The sequence below is a fragment of the Perca fluviatilis genome, chromosome 2 (genome assembly GCF_010015445.1).
Source record: "Perca fluviatilis chromosome 2, GENO_Pfluv_1.0, whole genome shotgun sequence".
Classification (NCBI taxonomy): Eukaryota; Metazoa; Chordata; class Actinopteri; order Perciformes; family Percidae; genus Perca; species Perca fluviatilis.
In genome coordinates this window covers 19,401,960-19,429,024 of record NC_053113.1, presented here as the reverse complement: position 1 = coordinate 19,429,024, position 27,065 = coordinate 19,401,960, and the positions used below count along the sequence as shown (strand labels likewise).

The following is a 27,065-nucleotide window of genomic DNA, read 5'->3' as shown; positions in this document are numbered from 1 at the left end:
AAAATCCCAAATAATTTTACATCCATAGGACAGCTGTTTTTCACTGAAAGATTTGCGCCTTTGGATCATTTTGGTCTCTTGTAGATTTCAGACGAACCGTGTTTCAAACAAGTAAATTTAATTACAGTGTACAATATCCATAAACATATGCTCAGTCCCCAAACAAACCAGTCATTGTAATTTTTTGTAACCCTATAGTGTGTCATGTGTCCAGTATGTATGGGTATATTGACGGAAGCAGGTGGGTGGATGGGTGTGGATGTTGATTTTAAGGACTCAGCTAAATTAAATTACAGTCACACCCCATTCTGTGGTCAGACCAACACCTCAATAAACTGAAACCTTCAATAAAGCCTTAACCTAACCGTTAAAAAATATAGCCAAACTAACTGCAATTTCCCTGCTACAAATTCATAGAACTATGGGAAGTAAGGCAATCCCGCTTAGGATATGACATGAAATGGTGAGTTTTTGGTAGGATATATGTACAAACCAGAGTGACTGACTGTTGGAATACTTCCCCTGCATGTCACCACAATCTGCTACTTAACTGAAAACGACAGATGACAGGCTGACCACGTTACCAGATTTAGTTTAAGCGGGGAAAAAGAAAAAGAAAAAACTCAGACAGGGGGGAGGACCTTTGGGTCCAAATGCATCAGCTGTGACCGTGCATATGAATTCTGAGGTTAAAGGTCAACGCAATGCAACAGTTGGCGTGAGAGTGATTCAACGGGCAGAGGCGAGCATATGGTGCTGAAACAGATCCCCAGGGAACCTTGTCATCCTTGGCTTCTTCTTAAATGTCTTTGACTGTGAGAGAACAATCACTTCCTACTGGGCAGCAGCAGCGGCTGCTGCAGCAGCGGTTATGTGCTGATACAATTCCCTTCTTATCTTGTCACTTAAAAACAAGCTTTGGGATGACATCGATCTAAAATGGTAGTTGAAGTTATTGTCTTTGCAGGAAAATGCATATCATTTAAAGGGAAACTTGTACACATAGTAGTCAGTTTACCAGAGAGTACAACTACAGTAGGCCTTTGGAAACAGTTGTAACAAGTCTTCTGTGACTCTTGATAAGCTTTGTTAAGTGTGAGAAAATAAACCATTAAAAAACAAAATCTGTTTCTTGTGAGCGTCCCAACGTTTTAGAAATGCATTCTGGAGCACCACATTTAATGCATCCGAAAAGATGAAATGTTTCAGCTTTCTTCTGAAAGAGGCACAGTGCCAATAACAGATAATGACAGCAGCTTTTAAGGATTTCTTCATGGATAAATTACTGGACCAGAGGGCTTTTGTCACTCTACTGTATATTATTAAGTATATCATGAGTTGATTTGACTTCACTAATACTCTCATGTTAGCCTAAACACATGGTGAAATATGCCATACAATTGGGCAAGCATTCCCGAGGAAGCCCAATAAATATGTCATTGTTTGCTCAGGTTGAACTACTGTGGCTGGCCCAGCCGGCTTGATAGGCAGCTTTATCTTGGTCCACTCAGTGGTCCAGCCACCGGTTGTTTAGCTGTAACGAATTAATTAATTGGTAGATTGAACAAAAATGAAGATAACTATTCATATTCTGCAACTATTTTGGCAATCGAATACTTCTTATTTTACGAGCAAAAGTATGAAACATTTGATGATTCCAAGTTATCAAATGAGAGAATTTGCTGGTTTCCTTGGTCTGAAAATAAGGTAAAATCATCATATTTGGTTTTTGGACTGTTGTTCGGACAAATAAGACATCGGAAGACATCACTTCAATGATTTTGTGATATACAGTACATTTGAGTGTTTTCTGACATTCTATCATTTATTTCCCAATCAGTGTTTTCAGTTTCTTTCTTCTTCCAGCCAACAATGTATGACCTTGACATGTTGAGCAATGAGCAAAAGAAAGTCTGAGTCACACCAGTTATATATCCATTGTTTTATTACAACATTGTTTCTCAAACACATCATCTTACCTACAAAAAAATGCACAAAACGGTCCTAGTTTAATATACCACATACAGTGGCAAATGACACAAATGTACATGATCATACACATCATGCGCCAGTAGCGTGTGTATGCATTTACAGAGCAGGGTGCTTCCAAAAGCCCACCAGTCTGTAATTCATTTAAAAAATGGATTCCCTCTAAGCGAGGCCCTTTGAGAATGAAGGCTTAAATATTCTCTGGCTTACTCTCAGCATTGTCTTGCTTCCTTAAGGGTTTGTACACAGGTGGGCGTTGTGGGCCCCCCTCAATCTATTTTGAAAAGAGACACAGATAGACATTGAAGGCGGTGACAGACGCAGGTCCTCTCTGTGTATTCATTCATAGATACAGAAAGCAGACAGAAGAGTCCACAAACTAAAAAGGCAGAGACTCTCTGAAAAAGCCCATCACTCACTGGAATCCCTTACAGTTAAGTATCTGACCACATTCTCCATTGCGCTTTGCCCACATGCATTCATGTGCTATGTTCTGCTTACAGTAACATGACCTGGTTTTTATTAGAGGTAGGGTCCGTCTCAAAAGACACTCAAAAACTCCTACCTTCGCCAAACAAAACAAAACACACGAGAGAGAAAGAAATAGAAAAATAGAAAACATTCTGAAAAGAGAACGAGAAATTAAAAGAGAAAATCCTGAAAACAAACTCCGTCAGCGAGATGTTCTTGGTCCAGTCGGGGTTACCTTCCTAAGCCTTGCCTCACCCTGCTGTAGCACCAGAGTTGTTCCGAGTTCTCCTACGGTTTACCTCGACTACATGAAGCCACTGTGGATCAACGCTTTCCTTAATACTTCATGGTAAGACCAGATGCAGGGCAGGCGTGTCACCGCTTCCTGTGTAACCCAGGGGTCTAGAGAAGGTTCCTTAGGCAACGCGTCCCCTGGTTTGCTTATTTATTTTAAGGGCTGATTTTAAGTACACAGCGCTTTGACCATCAGCTTTGAATTTAGTCAAGGATCTATACTGCAGCACACACACACACCTGCAGAGACTTATGATTTAGATTCCTTTTTTGGGGCTCGAAATATTGTAAAAAAAAAAAGGTTTCTCCGTGTGGGAAACCAGTTCAAGAGATGTGTGAGAAAATGAGCAGAGGTAATGTCTCTAAAGAGGAGGCAAGTAGAGACAATGTCCTTTTGCATAATGTATAAATCCCCACTGATTTGTACTAAAAAAAAATAAAAAAATAAAATAAAAACAAAATACATTTTGTTACATAATACATTCATGACATTTTTTTTTCAACATATATTGTACAACATACATAGATACACCATTGTTTTAAAAACCAAATATATAATTTAAAGATAGAAATTAGAGGTGAATGGGAAACGCTAATCCCAAGGACCTTCCTAGTTTGAATACAATAAAAACTTCTTGAATACAACTTCTCTTCAGCTTGGACCTTGATTTGCAGCCTCTATTCAAGAGGACAACCACCATACTCTCTGCTTTTTAATGTATCCATTTGTGCTGCTGATTGTTTCATATAACAAAACGTATTTCAGCAGCTTCTAAATCTGTGATGACGCCTGCTGCTTCATAGCACCTGTGCTGTTTTAAGGTTCTGCAGAGACCTACAACACTTTGAAGTTTTTCTGTGAAAAGGACTAGCTAACTCCAGTTCATAGTTGTCAACTAAAAGTGACTCAAATATCCTGCAGTTTATAGTGATCGGCAACTTCCGTGCCTGAAAAGTGAAGCCAATGCAGAAGTGCCCAAGACCTGCGTTCTACCTCATTTCCAGCAGGGGGGCGACTCCACTGGCTCCAAAAAGAAGTCGGTTTCTATATTAGTCTATAGGGAAATTACCCTACTTTTCACTTGATTTATTATCTCAGTAAACATTTTCCTAACAAGGTTATGGCCTCAATTGGTCGTTCCAAGTCGTCTTCAATACACTATGATGTTCATTTAGTAAATTATGGTCACATTTATTTTAAAATAAGACAATAAAGCAGGGGATGCTTTAGGGGCGTGGCTACACGCCGACTTGTCAATCATGATAGAGGCTTAAGCAATGCATATTCATGGCACTGTATACACTAAAACAACTGTGAACTGGTTTTTGGAAGTTGTCTGTGTTTTAATCTTAAACTGCGACCCTCTCACTGTGTGTTTTCACTTCATCAAAGTTAATTGGAACACTTTGGTCGCCTAGAAATGTCTTACATTGTCGTACATTCTGCTGAACGTGGTCACTTCTGGCTCCAAAATACTAAGATTGTGACGGCCACAATGCAAACTCCTGGCTTCAAAACGTCAGTCCACAAACCAATTGGTGACAGCACTGAGGCTATGTCCACTATTTTTAAGGTCTATGGTTTTTTTTCCAAACAAGTACTGCCTTTTAGTGGAATGGATTTGGCTTTAGCTGAAATCAATCTATTCTAGATACATTATCTGGTAGAAAATAAAAAATATAATAAAATGAATAGCTTGTGCGATGTATCACAGTTTAGGAAAGTTATCAGCCTGTGTGTCATTCTGCGGCCTGTTGAGTCAGGTGCAACCACTGCTCTGTGCCTGGATATTGCAAATACTCAATTTGATGAGGAGTAGGGAGATAAAAACTCGCCCATTATACTGAGGTGGGGCTCCCTTCATTTGGACCCAGCCTACATCATCCAACGTGCACCACAAATGAAGCATAGTGTAAGTTCTGGCAGGTCACAGAGTCAAGCTCGCCTATTATCTAGCCTAGCTTGCTGCATCTCTGCTAGCGCTTGCAACCCACCTCCACCCCCAGCTCCTCCTTTTAAATTCATGTTATCTGACTTAGTCTCTGTCATTGATGCTGCTCTGTTCTGTCGGTGCTCTCCCCGCTTAAGGCTTTCCATACATGCACGTGGAAGGGCAGGGCGTTGTGCTCGCCCTGCCTCATGCTTTCCACGTATGCACGTGGAAGTGCGAGGAGGCCCCAGAACAGAGCCATACCGCCAAAAACAAATTGCAGATGAATGAATCTATTTTGACAAAGTGGTCCTGACTGAACTATTCTACATAGTCAAAAATGGGAAAACAAATGGGGTTTGAGGGGGCTTGAATAAGACCATGTGGCAAAAGAAGAAAACATAACTGGCAGCAGATATTTTAACATGCGCTTGTTAACATTTTGTAATTATTTTAAGACAGTTATACTGTCAAAATAAAATGCTTTAAAATCAAATATATTTATAAGATTTTTAAAAGGATGCCCATTAACTATTACCTTTTTTAGAATAATAATTGCTCATGTTGCTGTAAAGCTCTGCCTCTGACAAGAAGGATGGGAAACAATGAAATATATTAATATATATATTTTTTAAATAAAAATATTTGGTAGGCCAAAGGTCACCAACTACACAGGCTGTGCCCAGGTTCTTTCAGTGAGGGAGAGAGAGGCTGTGTGTGTGAGCGAGCTGGCAAAAGGACTATACTATGAGGGTCATGTATACAAAGACCCACATAAAGCGATACTGCCCCCTGTATGGGCAGCTCAAGAACTGTACTTCAGCAGCAGTCCTCCGCACAACACACAAGCAGCACACATCCTCATTTTCACCACAATGGCAACACAGAGTTGTGCTTGAGTTAATGCTGTGTTTGTAAAGATAGTCAGGCACATAGCTGTTTGTCTCACATTTACAATGTGTGTGTGTGTGTGCGCATCACAAAGGTCCATGGCTGGTCGAGTGTGTCCCCCCCTGCTGGTGGCGTGCACGTTCAGCAGCCAGTGTCTGCTTGAGGCTGAGACTCCTCTGATTGGCTTAGGGCGTTCTGGACCTCTTGACTCAGCTCCTCGCCCAGCTCGCCCATTTCCATGTGTGACAGGTCTTCCTCGAATGGGGCCGCTGCGGCGTCCTCGCAGTACATACACTCCTTAACACATAAACACGGCCAATATTAAATATATTTCAATTTGACTCTTTCCATACAACTAAATCTGTATATGTATGTATATCTATATGCATTTTTGAGCGTGGTTCTGACCTTTACATTGATAGCAGCAGGTAGACCTCCCCTCCTCATCCAGGGGTGTTCCTCCATTAGCTCTCGTCGCTGGTCTGAGGAGAAGTGAGGCTGGCTCTTTTGCATCTGCCTCAGCCTCTCCTTGTCTTCTCGCAGAACCCTCTGAATGTCCCTATGGGTGACAGACCACACACACACATTACAGTTTACCAACAAGACTGATACATACAATGGTTCACTGCAAGTGTGGAAAGTAACAACCAAGTAATCAGTCAAAGAAATCTGCACACTATCAGTATGAAAGAAGGGCCTCCATTGTAAAATGAATTGACTACATCTGAATGACTTTTGCACTAGGCTCTCTTCTTTTTTGCGTTATGGGCCTTTGTTTGAAATCCTGTTAACCCCTAAAATAATACCCAGTCAGTGACTCACCTGGATGGCATTTGATATGTCATCATGACCTTGTCATCAGCATTTGCCATCAGCAGCCAGAGGGGCTCCTGGAGAACATTTTTGATGAAAAGCTCTCCCTCGCCTTGGACTGAGACCTTGGTCTGCGACTGGCCTCCTTCAGAGCCTCCTTTGCTGCTCGTCTTGGCTTTGGCCTTGGAGTGGTGTTCCAGAGAGTCAATGCTGCCAAAGTATTTGCTGGTGTTGCTGCTCCCTATACACAGTTTTAGAGAGACAGGGAACAGTCAAAAATAAGACTTTTTAATAGACTATTTCAAATTTAATATCATGAAGTAGCATAAAGAAAAGTTAAGTCCATTCTGTCGAGCTTGGGTGTTCCTCTACTGACCTGTTCTGCTGCCAGAAGCTCCACTAGCTGATGTACCACAGCCGTTGTAGCCTGAGCCCGATCCTGAGCCCGATCCTGAGGCCATGGAGCCAGGTGGCCAGGAGGTGGCTGATCCGGTCCCAGAGTGGGAGTCCTCCTGAAGCAGGATGTCCAGCAAGTCGCAGGATGAGGAGTTACCGTCACTGTGAGCCCGATCTTCTGGAGACTCCACCTGAAACACAAGGCAGCCAACCATCAGCGCTGTCACAGGCTTTATGTGAACGTGTTGGTGTGCATATGAGTGGTTGAAACCTTAATAACACAGAGTTCTGATGTTAAATCAAAAATATGTTCTCTCTAACTCGGTACATTGTGACTCTCACCTGTTGGGGGTTTTCGTTCTTCTCCCCTGCTGCTCCAGCTGCCCCCGATGCTGCTACTGTACTGTAGCCGTGGCATCCAGCAAGGGGCGCTGCGCTGTCCTGCCGTTCTACTGAGCGCTGTCCCTCCTCCGTGCTCAGCAAATTGAGCTGCAGGGGTGAGCTGCAACGTGACTCAAACAGTTGCGGGGACGTGACGGGCTCTCTCGCTCCAGAGGCTGGGGTGGCGGAACGTGATGCCGCCCCTTCTTGGGGCTCCATGGCCATTGGGAAGGGCTGAGCAGGATATGGGGCTTGGGCCATAAACTGAGTCTGCACTGGAAAAGAAGGCTGGGCAGCAAAGGGCTGCTGGGTAGTGTAGGCAGTCTGAGGGGCCTGGAAAGGCTGGGGGGTAGTGTAGGGGGTGTGTGCGGTTTGGAAAGCCTGCGAGGTAGTGTAGGGGGTCTGTGTGGTTTGGAAAGGCTGCGGGGTAGTATAGGCAGTCTGAGCGGCCTGGAAAGGCTGCGGGGTAGTGAAGGGGGTGTGAGCGGTTTGGAATGGCTGCTGGGGGGTAAAGGCAGTCTGCACAGGGAACGGCGGTTGGCTGGTGTAGGGGGGTTGTGTTTGCATGGCGTAGCCTGGCTGTGGGGGCTGAAAGAGCTGCTGAGAAGTGTAGGCAGGTTGCGTCTGGGTCTGCTCAGGGAAAAACGCTGGTCTAGGAGCCCCCAGCTGCCCGATCTGACCCAACTGTCCTATTTGGGGGAAGAGGTAATTGGGTAGCACCAGAGCTACCACAGGTGTAACAATGGTTGCGCCAAATGGAGCGGCAGTCGGTGGGGCTTGAGTGCTCTGCCCCTCTCCAAAGCCTGTGGAAAGGGAGGGGTCAGGGCAGGGGGCCTGAGCTGGGGCTGCAGGTCCAGTGGGGTAGAGCGGATAGGCAGGTCCCATGGCTGGGTAGGAGACATTAAAAGCTGACTGGGATGTCTCTGATGGGGACCACGAGGTTTGGTTGAGACCCTGGAGAGGAGGCCGGGGTTTGCGGTTTGATACGGCGCTGTCTGACGAATCAGGATGCTTCATCCGTGGCTTATTGGTCTTCCTGTTGCGGTTGCCCTTCTTGGCAGTAGTCTCAGGCCTGGTGGTGCCTTGTTTGGCAGAACTTCGTAGACCAGATGATTCTGAGATGACAGATGGAAAAGTCAGAGGGTAGGGTTAAAAGAAAGAAAAAAAAAAAAAAAAAAAAGCAAAAGCAATTGAATTCTGGCAATAATTTTTATTTTATGTGGTTACTATTAAACCTTGCGTACCTTCAGCACTGGCTGGACCTCTCTGCTTGTGGTGATATGTGAAACAGTCCTTCTGGAAGGTCCTGGCGTTGCAGAGCTCTCGGCAGCGATTGAGGAAGGCCTGCTCTTCTTTCTGGGTGTGTGCAGCCAACACCTGTTTGGTCAGTCCCAGCCGCTTGTAGGCCTCCTTCTCCTGGCTGGGGGGAGACACCACGCTGACAGGCAGAGCTGGGGGCGCAGGGCTTTCGACCACGTCCTCGATGATCTCTGTAGAACAAATCCGAGCCATAAACATCTCTCAAACAGAACTTATTATCCAGCAGTTGGATGAAAACCTGCATGTTCAACATCACCCACCAGACTTTGGCTGAGGCTTCTTGTCTCCCACATGGACGATGGTGCTGCTGTAGCTGCACTGTGAGGTGATTGACACCACGCTCTCAGCCTTGCTTGGTAGGGTGAGGGGTGCCAGGGGGCCTCCCACCACAGCCACTGCCCCAGATGAAGGCTTCTTAAGTGCTTTCATGTTTGACAGGCCTGGCTGAGCATCTAGCATCAAAGGGTCTGGATGGGGACAAATCAATCCTCTGTTAGCGCAAAACCATAGATGATTACAGTCCAACTCTTGTTAGGTAACCCTCAAAGAACTGAATTCCCGCAGGCGGCCGCTAAAGATCATTGTTTACATGATTCTGTTTAAATCGGTCTAAAATAAGAACTATAAAAGCTAGAGCCTTCCTTTATTTGCAACAGAAAGCTAAGGCTTCTGTCTTTCATGCCAGTTTGTTGTACGCTCGTGATGACGCCATCACATTATGTGACATCCGGTCCACAATGAGCTGATAACTAGCTATGGCGACAGTATTTCCTCGTAATGCCCGCGAGAGGTTGTTACGTGACGTCCAGTGCTAAACAGCAGGTGGACCATTTCTACTGCAGATGAAACTATCAAAACGCCTTTACACTCTGCTCATAAAAATTTGTATATCTCAAAAACTTAAAAATGTTCAGAGTGTTAAGAATATGTTTTACATGTTTCTACATTTAGAAATCGTTTGGATCAATATGTTTTGTGTGTTCATTTAGTAAAATTCATTTATGACACAATTATAATACTTTTATTTATTTGAATGGTTTATACATAACCTTTTAGCTTGATTTTAGGGATATGAAGCATTTGAAGATACCCCAAGAAATTACATCACAATAAGCAAACATACCAATGTAGGCACTTGCGGACCTTTTCTATTGCAGAGGTCAAAGGCTTAAGCAAGTGAACCCAAGCTAATGTAGGCAACAATGATAATGCAAAACACAGGGGTTTTCTTAGCAAAACATTGGATCTAATACCCTGGATGGTTTGTGACATGTACAGTATATATGTACACAGATGCATGGTGTGTACATGCCTGGGTTTGTGTCCTGAGGCACTTGCATGCCATCCTCTGAGCCCTTCTTGTCATCATCGGAGTTGGAGAACTGGTACTTCCTCTTCACTGTGATGGGGATATTACAACTATCCAGGTACCTGAGTAGCAGAAATGGATTAAATCAGAGAGTGCACACTTCATACACGGGAGCTTTAAACTATCATCATTCGTGGACACAAACACCACGGCTTACCTGATGACACTGTCGAGGCAGCTGATCTGCTGGTAGGAGCAGACAGTCTGGTCCTTGCAGGTGAAGTCCTCCATGCTGGCTGCAGTACCGTCTCTGACCTGCAGAGGGGGCGCTGAGTCTTTCAAACGCAACGCTGGACTCTTCTGAGCTGCCACTATTGCTGGAGGGGAAGGAAAGGGAAAATGTCAGAGAGAGACAGAGAGAGAGAGACACACACACAGACATACATCTGACAGACATCAGACAGACAGACAGACATCTGACACACACACGCACGCAGGTAAAGACGGGTAAACACAGAGCGGACCACAAACCTATAACACATTTGCTCTCTTTTTCTTAGATTATCAAGTACATATTGTACAGCTGACTAAGTCACTGACATTTTTAGAGAGTTTGTTTAAAGTTCTTGAGGAAAATGTGCATTAAAAAAATACTTTAAAAGAACACAGAATTTCTACCAATGTGATCTGCCACTTCAGCATTGTAGCTTACTGTAGTTACTTATTTTTGTGATTATTTGCACTGACAGATGTGTATTGTGTGCTCAACCTTTGTATTCACTTACAATAAATGTTCTCCCTGTGATTGTCATGACTTTGACTCAAAGCGACCACAGAATGGCACCTGTGAAATTAAAGTGAACTCACGGTCAGAGGTCTTCTTCTGCTCAGGCTTGGATGGCGACGGTGAGGGCCAAGGGGGAGGGAAGCGCAGGCAGACCTGGGAGTCCTGGTTCTTCAGCATGTGGACCCCTTTACAAATCTCCTGGAACGTCCTGGAAGGCTTGGCCTTGTTTGTCTCCTCCGCTGGGTTCCCAGCCACGACGTTCCCGTTGCTCTCGCCCGACGAGCTGATGCTCACCAGCTGCTCATGGGAACCATTGCTGCCGTGGCTACCATAACCGCTAGAACCCATGTTGTGGACCGGCTGAAGATAGAAAAGGTTGTTACAGAAACGGACACATGCAAATGTGTTTTAAAGGGGGCGTCTAGTGTGTGCTGGTACATACTTGGAGTAGCAGCCTGTGGATCTGTTCACTAATTTCCTGGATGTCTGAATCCATGATCTTCCCTCCGTGGAAAGCTGGTGCTGCAAAAACATCTTCATTCACAGGACCCCTGCAAAACACACAGACCACAGTCATCTAGAATGTTCAAAGTGAAATATGTTCTAACAAACCACAAAAAAACGTAACTACAATAAAACAATGCATTGGGTATACTCACGTGCGGACTTTGTGCCTGCCAATGACAAAGGAGACCTTGCGACTCCAGGGGTTGATGAAGCTGGACCAGCTGGTATCAATGGTGATGTACTCGCCGTTTCTCGCACAGAAACGGATCGAGGAGTAATCGAATGGCGTACCAGCATACTGCAGAACTAAAAGGTAGAGCGTGTGTGAGTGAGAGCTGAGCAACATAAATAGTTTAAAGCATGGTTTAAAGCACCAGGGGCAGTGTTGGCCTAAAGGTTAGAGAAGCGAGCCCTTACCCCTCCCTCAATACCACCATTGAACTGCCCTTGAGCAAGCCCTTAACCCCAACCGCCCCAGTGGAGCTGCTCAGTGGCCAGCAGATCAGACTGTGGTTGTACTGGGCAGCTTCCAGGTGAGTATAACTGTGCAAATGTGATCAGCGTGTTCCTGCAAAAGAAAGGCTTTCTCACAGTGAAACTTCCCTGAATAAATAAAAGTAAAAAATAAAAATAAAAATAAAAACTGATCCTCTGCCCCATCAGTTAAGACAAGACCGTGAATGAAACGAGTTCTTACTTTTCCGATGCACAGCCAGCAGCAAGGGTCGGTCACTTGGGTGCAGATTGAGTAGCACAGGGGTCCCAATCAGGTCCTGAGGGAGGTAACCCAACAGAGGAACAGCCCTGATTCAGAAACAACAAGAATGTGTTAAAGACAGTTTTTTTTTTTTTTTAAAGACAGACATTCACTTTAACAAAGTGGGCAGCAGCACAGGAGCACAGATGCACACACGATGTGATACCTTGTAATGTTTTGTATGTGTGTATTGTGTGTTAGTGTGTGTGTGTGTGCGTGTGTGTTGTTTGTGGGGGGGTGGGGGCTCTGTCGACTCACCTCTCATCCACATCCTGGAATACACAGTTGGGTGTGTGTGTGGTGGTGAAGATACGCTTGTCAGTAGGAATTCTGGGTGCTGTGGAGAGAGAAGAAAAAAGACAAATGAGCAAATGCTCTCTGTAGCAGCCCAAATGTTAAGAGCAGTAAATATGGTTGTGCGTTATATGGTTCAGTAAAGGCCATTTTATAGTCGTGCGTAAAATCGATGGTGTAGCCCCGCAGACCCCTCTGCGTCTATGCCGGACCCTACGCCATAGCATGACGTGCACCTCTCGAAAAAATATTTAACTACACGTCGCAGCGATGCACGTCGCTCGGCAGTGGCTTGGTAGCGTTGCATTCCCCCCGGCTCATTTCCTGGTTCTCCTTCTCCATAAACAACATGAAATCAAGGAGAGGGTTAACTTTTTCTGCTACAGATTTACCACCTTGGTCAGAAAACACAGGGGAGACACTTTGTTTCTCTCACTAGGACTCTAGAGTCCGTACTCACTCCAAAGCTAATCGCTGTCACTCTCTCACTTCTCTCTCGCTCTATCATCCACTCCCCACACACGCACATGCCGGCTCAACGCACACACACGCACAAGTATAAACATCAGGCCACTTATGTAGGCTATGGCGAGAGCTCTGCGTGGAGCCTACGCAAAACTGTAAAACGGCCTTGAGGAAATGTCGTAAAATAAACATTAGAAATGTGTGTAAAACCATGTGGTTGTGGTCACACGCCTCACCTTCGTATCCAGAGTGCACCCTCTCGGCCAGCAGGAGGCAGCAGAACTGTTCTTCAGCCAGCTCAGCATCCTGGACTTTCATCCGGTATGGAGTCATACGGAAAGGATAGTACTGCAAATCTCCTTCACGCTCCTTACCACCACTACAACACACACAGAGACCCAGACACACACACCATTATAATACGGTTTCATATTATTGGAGTATTACCTAAAGAGGTTTTTAAAAATAAACTTCAGTTTGCCTGAATGGCTGAACCACTAGATGGGACAGAGATAGTTTAAAAGCTCACAGCTGCTGACTTCCTCCCTCCTCTCAACCATCCTCTTAACCCTGCCTGACTCTGAGCTTGTTTTAGCAGGAAACTGAATCAGAGAAGGCGCCTGCTGCTATCACTCACCTGATGCGGCAAAAAAAGGATTTCTCCTGCATGCACTCTGTGGGAGACGAGTCTGAATAAGAGACAGGGAGAAGGTGGGATGAATACATTACCAAATGCATTAGATTGATTGCTTCCAAATGAGCCATCGGTTAGTCATCTCTATTCAACACACTATTGACAGAAGCACAGAAGTCTGTCTCGCTTTCAAAAAGGGAAGAGGTAAAAAAGCAAGAGAGGCACTGTGAGAGTTATCTACAATTATGGAACTGAGGTTTAAAGATTCATTACAGTCAAAGTTCTAGGAAAAACTTTTATGTAAAAAACAAAAGCTGCTCAGCCATTACTTAAACAGCCCAAACCCCCAAGTGACCACAAGCTGTTCAAGTGAGACTACAGAATCAACTACAGTACTTAAAGTTGATGGACAAAGGAGTAGCATTAAAAGAACAACCAGCTAGAAAACCGATTTAAGGATTGCATAATTTGATGCAGCTGTTTTTAGAGGATTGTTGAGTGACCGTTGCTGCACATGGGGCTTAGCGCTGCCCAAGACGATTGTGATCGGTTTTAATAAATAAACCCTACACCAGAATGATAAGCCAGTGCATCCAGACCATACTCCAGAGCTGAAACAGCACTGCCCAGTTATAAATAAATATTCGTTTATTTCATTGGGACAACATTTTCAAATCTGTAATGACTTTTAAGTTACATAAAAACAGTTGAAGCTAAGAACTATTTCCAGTTAGGTATAGCTGGTACCTGCTTCGGTGCACATCCTCCATGAGGGCAGGCGGTAAGGCGTGGTGAAGCTGTAGAACACGCTGACGTCCTGAGGTGACAGGAACTCCACAAACTTGGCATTGTTAAACACGTCCCGATTGCAGTTCAAGATGGACGCCGCCTGGTCCGAGATGTAAACAATTTTCCCCGTGATGAGTGAGACGGCAACAGCAAAAATATCCTGTCGGTAAAAAGAGAAGTTTTCAAGATGTTCAAAGCACTGAAGATGTATCCTCTAACACAATGGTGGAATGTAACGGAGTACATTTCCTCTACTCTTACTTTATGTACACATTTGAGGTACTTGTACTTAGGGCTGCACGATATGACCTAAAATCAAAATCACGATTAATTGCACATTTTACCTCGATAACGATAAATGAACAATTATAAAAAAACAACAACAACGACACTGCGTTTTAAAAATGCTGTCTACAACATGTAGCCTGTTCAGCGGCCGTAGCCGACAACGGCGAGTTATTTTAAGCTGAGGGAGGGGGGCTGTAAATTGGGAAGAGAGGACCTTGAGTTTGTAGTGTGTTTAGGGATTGTTGCCGTAATTCTAAGCCAATAAAGTGTGTTCAGTCGGGTGGAAAAGGACAACAAGGTAGTGGTATTTTTAGCGGTTCCTATCGTAATTCTAAAGCAGAGGAAGTGTGTCGATCGGGTGGAGAGGACGGCGAGGTTGTGGGTTTTTTAGCAGTTCCTACTGTAATTCTAAGCTATAAAAGTGTGTCTGTTAGTTGAGTACAGAGCTCCGCATGAGCATGGGCTTTTATGACTGTCAATATAGCCAGCATCTAACGTTAGCTACTCCACTGTGCTGTGAAGTAATGTCTGGCTATGTGAGGCTAGTGCCCTATATTTAGAGAGTGTGGCCAGCTAGGGAATCGAATGTTCTGAGCATACCGTTCTGCGATTGGTTCCGAGGTGGTCACGTGTTTCATGGACTCCATGTTTGATACCAACATTTATCTGATTCCCAGTGATATAGTGCAGGGAATAGTGGAAAAATCTAATAAATTATTTTAAAAAATGACATAAATCACTGAAAAAATGCCCAACTGTTGTGCGTTTGGCTGCAATGAAAGACAGGGAAGCAGCAAAAAATTTCTCAAGTCCCCCCTTGAAGCAAAAAGGCAAAAAGTATGGGAGCTGTTCATTATTGTGTGAGGTAAAGGTAAATTTCTCTCTTCGATATTATAATAAAATACATAGGACAAATATAGTAATACCATTGTTAATGTGTAAAAAAGTTCTAACACTGCTTTAGAAATGAATGAAGTTTGAAGTTAGCCTTATGCTAGCGTTAGCTTTTTCGCTAGCACTCCATGTACCTAAATGCTTGTGATCTAGCCACAGCTATGGCTTTTGGTCTCGACCGAGTCCAGGTGTCTTTATTATCTTCATAATAATATTGGAGGGAAAGTGAAACACAGCTTGGACGAGGATGTTGTTCGGCTTTTCACAAGTTTAGACAGCTATGCCGATGTTTGCTAATGTTAGCGCAACAGCGTTAGCCTAGCCTGCTAGGTAGCTAAATATGACGACTGCCTTCGGAGTTTCCTATATCTGCGTCCACGTTGTCAACATAAGACCTGTGGCGTTAGTGCTCCTTTTGTACCATAATTTTATTGAATGAAATATTAAGCTTCGCTCCTCTGAGATGGGTGGGTTTTTGTTATGTTACACACAAAGCTAGCTATAGTTAGCCTGTATGCTAGCGGACATTAGAAAGGTAAACATTGCTAAGAGACTTATTAGGCGACGTGGTCACTCACTACATGGGCATTTTTTAGAGGCCCATTTACGATATAGAAGGTAAATATACACTGGAATATTTCAGTAAGGGCCTTTTACATAATGACAAACATTGATAATAACATGATGTATATGCCTGTTTAAGGTGAAAATAAGCGATTTATTTCAAGACAGCATATCCGCCCCATAGGGTTACACTGTAGAGTCATCTGATGTTGGTATCCAATATGGCGCCCATGATTTGAGTTGGCCACACTCTTTAAATATAGGGCACTATGTGAGGCTAGCATCTAGCAACATTGTTGTGAATGCTGCGGTCTCAGCCTGGCAACCTGCGTGAACTTAAGAGTCTGGGGAGGAAGGGGTGGGGGAGACGACTCTCTCCAGAATTTTGAATTTGTACTGCAGTAACTATTTTAAACACTAGCTGTAAATATTACATATTGCACCTTTAAGTAAAATTTCCAATGCAAGTATTGTTACAGTGTGCTATTAGTACTTTCACTGCTAAAGGATCTGAATACTTCTTTCACCACTGCTCTAACATTTCTCACAATATTTTGTATGTTGCACTGATATATTTTGTATATTACCCCTGGTTTGTTAAACATCATCAGATTTCAGCATTTGAGACATGACTTATTTTGTACATTTCACTTGAAATACAAATTCTTCAACTATATTCACAGATTTCAAACCACTCTACTCATATGTAGAAACAAATGTATGCTGACCTTATTGTGAGGTGAAGATCAGAGGTACTTACAGTGTTTTTGAGGGTGTATTCAGAGGTGATGCTGTTGATTTCTTCGATGGTGTAGGATGATACATCAAACGCTGGCGGTTGACTGTCATTAATCATCAGCAACTGGTAGTATTCCTCAGTGGCTGCAAAGAAAAAGAGAAGATGGATCAATGTAGACAGCATATCACATACAGTAGGAGTAAAAAAAAAAAAAAAAAGTTTATAATTATCATGCTTATAGGTGGCAAAGGTCCAAAAAGCATGAGAAATATACGGAGCGACCGCATTCACCCATGCCATACACAAAATACCACCACACGCTGATCATATACCACCCTCATACGGCACATTATATTGCTTTTTGCGTGTTCAACTGGTGGAACTTGCAAGAGGCAATCATTCTACCCATTTGAAGGTTTTGGACTTAAATATATGCAAATTTCACATCATTTTGGACCATTATTATCACTATTGATATCACCCCAAAAAGCTTAAAGACAAAACTTGCTAAAGTTGAATCATTATTTTATTATTTACACATATTACAGCCTTCATCTGAACAAGTCATTCTTCTGGCAATGTATGCTCTGTAAAATCAGATTCTGTAGATCAAAAAAGCACTGGCATTTAGAGAAAATTAACATTTATAACACATAGTACTTAGTACTGAAGCAACAGCCGTCTTGTACTTATTAGCTACTGGGAACTACCTAAAGCTATTTGGCTCAATTAGTATGATGAACATTGTTTTATCATCGCACTACAGTAAACAACCAGTTCCGACCCGGCATTCTAACGGAATGACTGAGACAATTCACTGTGTCCGTGATATTATAGGATGAGATAAGATGGCCTTTATTAATCCCACACTGGGGAAATTCCTGTGCTAAATCATGTACATTTCTCATGTATCGTGTTCTCATCATGTACTGCTTCTGCATCGATAAATTACAGCACTCGTCTCCAGATGCTCTCCACATTGTTTTTTGTGCTCAGGCGGCTTAAAGTAAGTGTGTTGCAAGACTGTTTCTTAAAAGCCTTGAATCCTCTGTCACTCGGAACAACTGCAGTTGAAGTTAAGCGATTGTCAACCGTATCTGGCAGTTTGATAGTTCGCAGACAACATCTGATTGGGTACAAGCCCAACGCTCTCGCAGGTTGTTTTTCTTTCTTTTTTTACACCATCACAAACAAAGAATGAAAAGTAGGAAATAAGTCATAGCTTGTGTGTTTACAGTTAGCCTGAAAAAAAGTGCCAACGAAAGCGAGTCTTACCTTTCGCCTGTTTGACACATCGCAGCGCATATTTGAGCGTGTTGACAGTGTTGGACTTGCCCTTGCTCCTCTTTTCCGACGGCAAGTGCGTCTTCAGCTCCTTGATGGTCTTGAAGAGCTCCTTCTGTGTCTTAGCTTTGGCTGACTGTTCGCTGCTGCAAGGCGTGCATGAGACAGATACACGTGTGTCAAAATGACATGGTTTCACTAGTGCTGTCACACCCTGGGAAGGTGCTACCAGTATGTGAAGGGATGGGGCATGACTGGATTGATTGGCAGTGGTCTGCCTTGGAGAACTTTTAACCCTTTCATTTTAGGAGGAATAAGTAAGTTACCTTCTACTGTCTTAGTTTATTTTCTGTCAAACCTTTTGAAGTTTATGAAATGGTAAGGTAAGATGACAGATGTATATGTACCTGCAGCCGCTGGTTGAAGGGTTGTCCTGCTCGGAGCTCATCAGACTGAAGGCGTTGGAGCTGCTTGGCGGCGAGGGGCTGTGAGAGTTTGAGCTGTAACCATAAACAGAATGTTGTGTTATTGACAGAGGACCACAAACAGTTAGACTACAAAAACAATAAGATAAGACTACAACTATAAAGTGAGTCTAGGACTCACCCAGAATGCCACAAACATACCATGTGTATCCCCTGTATAAATAAGACTATACAAATATGGACAGTAGCTAACAAGGCGCAAACAGGCGGGTCAAACATTTCTGGATTTGAAATGTAAAAACAAGTGGCACAGTTCAAGAAAAGGACCAGTGGTGCTCCACTAAATGTAAACAACCCCTTTTCTCTAAATGTGCCTTTTCATTATATAGAACAATTCCAATATTTAAAGAAAGGCATTATTTTATTTTTTACTCTATTATCTGGGATAATTAAAGCATGATTAAACTGTAAAATACAAGGAAAGTATAAAAGAAAATGGGAAGTGAAAAATGTGAAAACTGAAACTGATTTGATTCGGTCAGGCTATACTTCTCAGACAGTTCACAAGGTGCTTATTTTTAAATTAATTGTCTTCAACCATTTACACACTGCACGCTAAAAATAATTGATAACAGGACAATTACGCCACTTAGAGCCTGCATCATATTCATTTTTCCTGAATAGAGATTTTGTTTTTGCTTTTGAAGGCAATACGAAGTCATCTGTAAATGAACAGTCATCTGTAAATGAACAGTCATCGTCTTTTGTAGTCTGTCTCATAATTAGGAATAACGTACCCACTGCTTTCCTCAGTCTGAGACAATTACTGCTGGACTCCAACAGTGACTCGGACCAACAATGAGTCATAGAGGAGAAAATAGACCTTATATCACATTTAATGAACCTTGCTTCCGTGACCTAGATGGTCTGCTCCCCCATGGCGGTGGGATTTGATTTGCCCTCACCTCTTGTTGCTCAATGAAGACTCCAAGAAAGCGGAATCCTTGCCATTGGCATTTGAGCTGCCCACAGATTCATTGCCATGGGACTCATTGCCATGCGACTCGTTACCATGGGATTCTGTCCCGCTCCCACTCGAGCCGCTGCCTCCCATCTCTACATCCTCGTGTAAGGGTGGGCGTGGCCGCTTCCTGTCGGTGTGCGGGGAGCCCGACAAGGCCGGGTGCTCATGGCTGCTGTCGCTCCCCTCGGAGGCCAATCCCAACTCTGCTTCCAGTTCGACTCCTCCATCCCGTCCGCCACAACCCTTGTAACTGTCGGCCATGCGGTGAAGTTGGCTAATGGAGCCGCAGGGAGAGCCTTCCTCTTCCTCCATCTGGAAGTCGACCCTTTCCCGGTTCCTTTCGCACCCTTTCAGGGTTGAGTACAGGTAGTGCTTTGGATTACTGTCCTCAGACATGGGGTGGACCAAAAGGCAAACGATGGGAGATTAAGCTACCTTCCACATGGCAATGCCATGAAGCATGGAAATGATGCCTCAGGAGTGGGGATGCAATCTATATGAGGAAAATAAAACACAAGCGCTTTACAATACAGTAGGCTACACTTCTAAGATAGCAGATCAATAGTAAAGAGCAAACAGCAATCAATGGGGATTAGCCACCACTTTGATCTGAGCCAATGTAGCCTTTTAAAAGTCAACGATAGATATAAAGGGCACTGCAGGACAGACAGATACACATCGGCTTATGCTTATACCACAGTGGCTGACGTAAATAGGTCACTGTTTGCCCTTTCCAGATGAACTTAAGACCTAGACTAGTTTGATCTGGTTGAATTTTCCAAAAGGAGTTGTTTTATATGAGAGGTGAGTCTACTGAGATAAAAAAAAAACAAAAAAAAACACAGCTCTGAAGACACGACAAACAAACAAAAACCTTCCCCTCGCACAAACCATCGTGACTAACGTGGGTGTTTGAAAGACAAAATGCTTTAAAATAATTTGTACTATTCATTCAAGTTGTCTCCTCTGTAGCTAATGACCTGGCCCTTCCCAAATTAACTAATTAAAGGCAGGAGGAAAAACTGACAACCAATCGCTGGGGAGAAAATGGTTCTCACTCAAGAATAACAGCATTTTCATTAACACCAAGGACACAGATCTTGGCACACAAACCAATGATAAACAGATGTATCGATGCATTGTCCATGTTGACTTTAGTCTAGATCAAATAGGCCTAAACGATGCCTTATGTAACACAGTGCAGTGCCCCTAAAACGAAAAAAAACAATATAAAAAAAGATGTGCACAGTCCCTCAAGTAACATTTACCTTGTGTCATAACATCATATTTAGTTATTACACGTGACCTTATGACAACTTCTGCCAACTCTAAGATTGTAACATGAGAGCCATATTGTAAAGACAAGTTAAGTTTCACTTGCTTGTGGCAAACTAGAAAATAAAGAAGACCATTCACAAGCATTTAGGGGTGTAACAATCTAATTTATTCTCTTAAAGAAACCTGACAAAAATACTAGGAGTAGGGCTGGGCGATATGGAGAAACTCAGATATCACGATATTCTTGATTTGATATCGATATTACAGCAATATTCTAGGGTTGACAATTGGTGCTTTAACAAAATATCTTCACACTTAGATTTTAGATAAATATCATCAGTAATGTGGACATAATGTCTAAGTGGGGAAAAGGCAAATAATAGAACAGTCAGGTAAGTTCAGAAAAGTACATCACTTTACTGAAATGCAGTAAAAGACAACACTTATGTCATATCACGATATTACGATATCCAAAATCTAAGACAATATCTAGTCTCATCTCACGATATCGATATATTGCCCAGACCTATACTAGAGGAACAGTTTTAATCAGCTCTGCAGCAGACCAGATTCACCAGAGGTAGTTGGAGCTATTTATGTCTGCTTAAGCCTCAGCCAGGAAATACTGGCAACAGGTAGGTCGACCTGATGTTTTCCTCCTACCCAAGACCAGGGTGCAGCTATTTATGTAGGAGTGCACATTCAGCTTGTCTATTCTTCTCTCTTTATTACATAATCTGTTTGACATACCTCTAACTTTAGGGAAGGTTAAAATGACAACTTTCTCCCCAAATTGTACGTGCACACACACATGTAACTCTCAAAACAGAGCAAAAGAGTGACATAGTGAAACTGAACTCCCTCTGCTAGAGCACTGATTCACCTAGCTAACACACTAGCACAGTTCTCAGGCATTATACAATGCTGCTCCAGTCACATGGATTTGGCTTTAGTGCATCCAAAAGCAGTGGTAGCTTTGTTTCATAACACCTTGTAAAGTAGTAAGCTAAAAATAAACCTACTTGCTTGGCAAGTAAAATAATCTATTTATTTAAGTCCACCCAATTACATTTGACACAAGCGGGAAAAGCCTACTTAATATGTTGAAATAAAACCAATTTCTCAGATAAGGCAATGCATGTGCCAAAGCTTTCTTTGAGTCCCACCAACTAAAACTGAAAACTGAACAGCTCATTTTAAAAGTCAAGGATTATGTGTAGACCTATATCATAGACAATTTACACAAGATAAAAAGGTTAAATTAAAGAAAATAGGAGAAAAACACATTTGTAATGGGAACAAACATCTCTTCCTCCATCCAACTCCATTGACCTGCTTTTCAAAAATCCGTACACACGTTGACCTACAATCCACGGTACAGACACAGTTATGTAAAAGTAACGATATCGTTCAAAACCCGCGACCAAAAAGCAATGTTTTAGCCATTTCACAGAAGCCGACCTTTTTCTTATGAATAAACAGAAAAACTCGAACCGCGTTTAAAAGGGTTATACATAGGCTACAATACATAGTTACGCAACTTACTGTTTAACTAAGCATTCGTACTACAACTAAGAGGTGGAAATTAAGGAAACCAACCTGTACTGCCGAGAAAAATCGCCTCTCTGTTGTCCTCGGTGCCGAGTTGTTAAAGCAAAACCGAACATTGCATAAAACGGTCAGTATTTACTCCAGCATTCCTCAATGAGAGACGGGATTCTGACGTGACACGTGAACGGACCGGAACGGGCCTACTAAACGAATCGGCGAGCTCAGCGAGCGACCTCGATTCAGACTCCGCTCTAAGCGTTTCCCAATTGGCTGAAAACTACGGGTTTCCATAGCGAAGATGACGAGTTTGCAAAAATTGGAGTTCATTGGCCCAGAGGGCTGTCCGTCGTGTTATATAAACAAGTCATCCACTGCACGTGGAGTCCCATGTTATGTGTATCGTGCAGCGTGAGACTGAGGAAGTTACCACAACACCGAATCCAATGTGTTATAACGTGGGAAAGTCTGAGGACGAAACGATATGAACTTTACCTGCGTCAAATCACATCTATTATTGCACTGCAGTGATGCCGCTTGAATGCACGGATAAAATATCTAACGACATAATAGAGGAATATATGTTATTTGAGAGATGGAATGGAGTAGCCTGGCTCCGCCCTCCCACCTAGGCTACTTCCGCTCAATTTTCTTTTTCCTTCAGTAAATTAAATGTACGAGAGTCTGTTAGGACCAGGCTAGGATTGGAGTATTTCACAGGTTTTCGTAAATGCACAGTTATCAGCACAGGCATGACCGCAACAAAGTATTATAAAGAAGGCTATCAAAATATAGGCTAGCCTACAACACCAACCACCACTACTCTTGCTTGAATCATTGAGAAGAACATTTGAGAAGGAGGGGTTACATCCTGTTATGATGAATGGGACTCTGCTTTGTGTCAATTCTGTTCATGACAGTTTGTCAGACTCATGAGACACATTGTATTATTTCACATGCTGGCATAGTGCACACCATTATGTTCTCCTGTCAAGCCAAAAGCCTCCATAGAATAGTTCAGTACAGAAATCTGGACTCGGGCTCTCTGAGGACTGTTAAGTGCCAGTTTCAAGTGGCAGTCGCACACCCACACTGGGGCGGCACTCTAGTAAACAACACACCCTGCAGACTCTCACATCCACCCCCTTTAAAATAGCCTAATACGGCTCTATAGTTGGCTTTCCCTTGCTTGGCATATTTTCTTTGTGTTTTACAACATTTGCCAGTGAAAACATGTTTAATATTTGAATAGCTTAAGATCTGCTTGTGAATTGCCAAAAAAAGTGTCATATGTGTGCATGCAGTGGTGGTTGTGGAAGAAGTATTTGCGTCATTGACTTTGAAAATTTAATACATCCATGCATGCCTCTCTCCAATCCATATTTGAATCCATTCAACCTTATATACTTTTGAATATTGAACCAAAATTCACTCAGTTGAAGGATGTAAGTCGACACCCCCATACTGCACAGCAATGGTGAACTCAGGGGTGGGGGCAACTGCCCCTATTGGTGTCCCCATGTTAGAAAAAAATGCCACAATAGTGCCCTCTTGAATTAGAAATTTCGATAAAGTGCCCATTAGGGCGCCCCTCCAGTAGAGAAAATGCAATGAAGGGCCCTCTAGTGTGCCCTTTAATGGAAAAAACACAATGAAATGGACTCTAAGTGAACTCGACATTTTAGTAAAAACGTTCCACGGGCTACTGCTGCCAAGACACACAGGTGGTTGAAACTTACAATAGAAATGAAAAGAAAGCCAATAATTCATGTTCAACTACATTCATGAGCTGAACTGTGTTATCACTCCATTTGCTGAACACTGTATTTATTAACTTGAAGCCATATTGCAATTTCAATGCGTTTCCAGAATCCTTTATTGTGTTTATTCCCTGGCCCTGGTATACAATAACATTTAGCTATAGGTAGAAGTGTGTAGGTGTGGTCCTGTTCATGTAAAAAGACCACTATCTAAAAACAGGCACGTAAAGCATGAAGCCTCTGAAAGGAGGCCAGCATCGAATATGTGTAAGATAAAGCTAAGGGAGTGGAAAATAGTGTCATGGATGTGTCAGTGGAAGACTCAAACAGCACACATGTTGTCAAATCCTCCATACAGGATATCTGCCAGTGTACCTGCACTTCTATGGACACCCCTCCTACCAGGTTATTACATTACGTAACTGTCTGCAGTGAACGACACACATACAGCAGATGATTCACACTGAGCAATGATTGTAGCTTCCAGTAATAGTGAACCATTAAATGATGATCGCTGAAAGAAGAGATTTTGTTAACGTTCCCCACAGAGTGAAAAGAAACGCTGCGTCATACAAACAGCACTCTTGTACACTGCAGGTGATAAACAGGCCTCACACAAAAGGACTTCATGATGAGGAGGGTAACCTTTGCACAAAAAAAAAAAAAAAATCCTTGAATTGTAGTTCCTTTCTATTTGGGCATGAAGCTACTTTCTTTTTTCATTTTCTTCTCTATAAAATCCATAGGGCTACCCTGAGTGGGTGCAATCTCACAACCCACATCTAGAACAAGGAAACGCAGCGCGGTGGAAAATAACTTTAATAAAACTCCTATGAAAACAAAAACCAGCAAAACAATAAAAGCCTGTACATTTGACAATATCCAGTGTCTGACACTTTCGAAGGCTAGTGGCTAGTGCGAAAAACAACTGCATCACACATAAACCAACAGAGAAAAACCATTATAGGCTTAGGCCTGGGCCTAAGGGTTTATATAATAAGATATGGTTCATATACTCCGATATTGCACAAAAATCTAAAACAGATGCAGATGCTGATTAGCACTGTATGTCAAAACGAGGAAGTAGCTTTGCATCGCTTTGTCCCTACTAATAAACCCCGCCCACACCAACCTAAAACTCCGCCCAAACATGGTTGTATAAAAACAAATACACTTAAAAAAAAAAAAAAGAGAGCGGCACATATTTTCACATTCAATTCAGACACAGATAATTAAAAACACAGTATAAACAATGAAATTACTGAACAGTTGCTTTTTGTTTGGTCCTAACATGTTAAAAGCATCAGTTATTATTCCTCAGTGAGTACATTTGTCATGGGTGCTAGCAGGAGCGGGATGTCGCTTCAAAAGGCTGACGTCCTTTTAGACCTTAAGACAAGTTGGCTAGTGATAACTCACAGGTGATAACTTTGTCCAACAATGCTCTTGATTTGAAATGTTTTAAAGAAACAATGCACATTGGCATTTCAAAATAAAATAAACAAAAAAATAAAAAAGTGTTTAGTTCATTAAAAGACGATTTGAATTTTTTTCTTTTTAAACATTCCAGTGTTCAATGGTCCAAATGAACTGAGATTCAAACAGTGGACCACAAGGCTCACGGCATCCTTTTCTCTAATCAATCCTTCTCTTTCATTATTATTTCCCGAACACAAGTTTTCTCTGCGGGCTAGTAAAGTAGTCTGGCACATAGACGTCTCATTATAAATTGTTAAATGGCGAAATGGAAAAAAAAGACAACTCATAAAAAAAATACAATCTTCCCGCAGTTTTGAGGCACACTTTGAGGCAGTGGGAGCAAGTCTTAAGATGCACTTCCTGTGGGCGTTGTGCACATTGTTTTAAGACATCGGGATCAGACAGTTTTGTCTTTTGGGGTTCTGCCCTTTCCGCACCCATCTGTTATCTCGGCTGTACTTAAAGCAGTTCTCGGGCGTGGTCAAACGACATGCCACTTTAGAGTCCATACAAGCAGAGTTTTAGGTCCGTTTGACAAAATTCATCTACTCCAAAACGTGACCTTTTATTGTCAGCCCGCTCTGTTGGGACAGTTCATTTTTTTAGTGTGGGCAGAGTGGGTGCTTCAGTTCCCTTCCTTTGGCTGTGTGTTCTATCAGCTGTTGCTGTGCCTGTGCAAAACTTGCAACGACTTTACCCACCACGATTCCACTGAAATGTCACAAGACCATGAATTTGGATTTTCAGGAGGCACCATGCCAGAGTGATGCAAGGCGAGGAGGGATGCAGTAAGTAAGGGTGCATGGTAACTGAAGTTTTTCGGAGAGTAGGATAACTCTGTATGTACAGTATACGGGGGGGGGGAATCTGCTTTTGCGTGGAAAATTCTGCTAGATTCACTTCTTTAAATCAGGGTGGCTGTCACCCTGTCTCCTTGGCACACCTTTCCCCCTCCCGCACTCCTTCATGATGTCCTCTCGGCCCCATGGCCTTTGTTGGCTCTCAGCTGCTCTAGGAGCGGTTATCTTTGGCCACGTTGTGGGCCATCCAGTTGACTTTGGTTGTCCAGCTCTCTCTCAGGGCCTCGTCGAACTTCTGGCGGAACTGCTTCAGCGCATCCTCGTCTGTTTTACCCAGAGCCAGAGAGTCCTGAGGAGGGAAGTTGATTAAAAGGACACAACATGTGTTAAATATTTGCAGCTAACAACTCATAAAATTAAATTAAAAATAAATTACAAAAAAACTTAAATTTGAAATATACAAATATAAAGTATCTCCCAGACAACATGTTGATATGTTGAGATTTGTAGAAAACCGTTAAACTCTAGGACCAAGTATGTACACCACATTTCTAGCCATACTTTTTGGTTGGGTAAAATACATACACACTCCCATAGCTGTAGGACCTCGGGAAAGGGTAGTCCATCTAAGCCACCTTTGGGCTGGTTTAGAGAAAATGTGTTCTGTCGTGTGTGTGTGTGTTCTGTCGTGTGTTCTGTCGTGTGTGTGTGTTGTGTGTGTGTGTGTGTGTGCGTGTGTGTGTGTGTGTGCGTGTGTGTTACCTTTAGGTACTGGATGTCTTTGACTGAGGTGAGCTCAGGCAGTCCAGCAGTCAGCATGAGGGCAAACAGTGTGATGAAGAGGTTCCCATTCTTCCTCAAGACTAAATAGGCTTCCTCACAGTACTGACGGAAACTACAGGAACGACAAAGACACACATACACACTTCATTATTTCTGACATATACAGTACAG

The 27,065-nt window shown here is 42.8% G+C and overlaps 2 protein-coding genes across 3 annotated transcripts in view; both read right to left on the bottom strand.

Annotated features, from left to right (window-relative positions):
• Window positions 1-1,927: 1,927 nt before the first annotated feature.
• Window positions 1,928-22,685, bottom strand: LOC120570652 (period circadian protein homolog 2-like). Of its 2 annotated transcripts, XM_039819131.1 has the most exons (22): window positions 22,124-22,685; window positions 19,188-19,739; window positions 18,205-18,297; window positions 17,789-17,943; window positions 16,535-16,656; window positions 13,987-14,188; window positions 13,243-13,294; window positions 12,842-12,984; window positions 12,105-12,183; window positions 11,787-11,893; window positions 11,242-11,395; window positions 11,025-11,133; window positions 10,663-10,942; window positions 10,013-10,172; window positions 9,799-9,917; window positions 8,747-8,953; window positions 8,411-8,656; window positions 7,128-8,281; window positions 6,766-6,976; window positions 6,399-6,630; window positions 5,985-6,135; window positions 1,928-5,873 (listed from the first exon to the last, which is right to left on the bottom strand). In XM_039819131.1, exons 2-22 carry the CDS (start codon window positions 19,640-19,642, stop codon window positions 5,718-5,720), a joined length of 4,587 nt encoding a protein of 1,528 aa, XP_039675065.1. In that variant the 5' UTR covers window positions 19,643-19,739; window positions 22,124-22,685; the 3' UTR covers window positions 1,928-5,717. The 2 variants fall into 2 exon arrangements, with proteins under 2 accessions (XP_039675065.1, XP_039675074.1); XM_039819140.1 differs by lacking the exons at window positions 17,789-17,943; window positions 19,188-19,739; window positions 22,124-22,685 and having other exon boundaries at window positions 18,205-18,299.
• A 1,949-nt stretch (window positions 22,686-24,634) lies between these two features.
• Window positions 24,635-27,065, bottom strand: part of pik3cb (phosphatidylinositol-4,5-bisphosphate 3-kinase, catalytic subunit beta) — a 61,334-nt gene continuing 58,903 nt past the window's right edge. The window contains exons 23-24 of the mRNA XM_039819155.1: window positions 26,874-27,036; window positions 24,635-26,460 (exon numbers count right to left, since the gene is read on the bottom strand). Coding sequence (XP_039675089.1) covers window positions 26,323-26,460; window positions 26,874-27,036 — 301 coding nt within the window. The 3' untranslated portion in view covers window positions 24,635-26,322. The remainder of the gene's footprint in view (window positions 26,461-26,873; window positions 27,037-27,065) is intronic.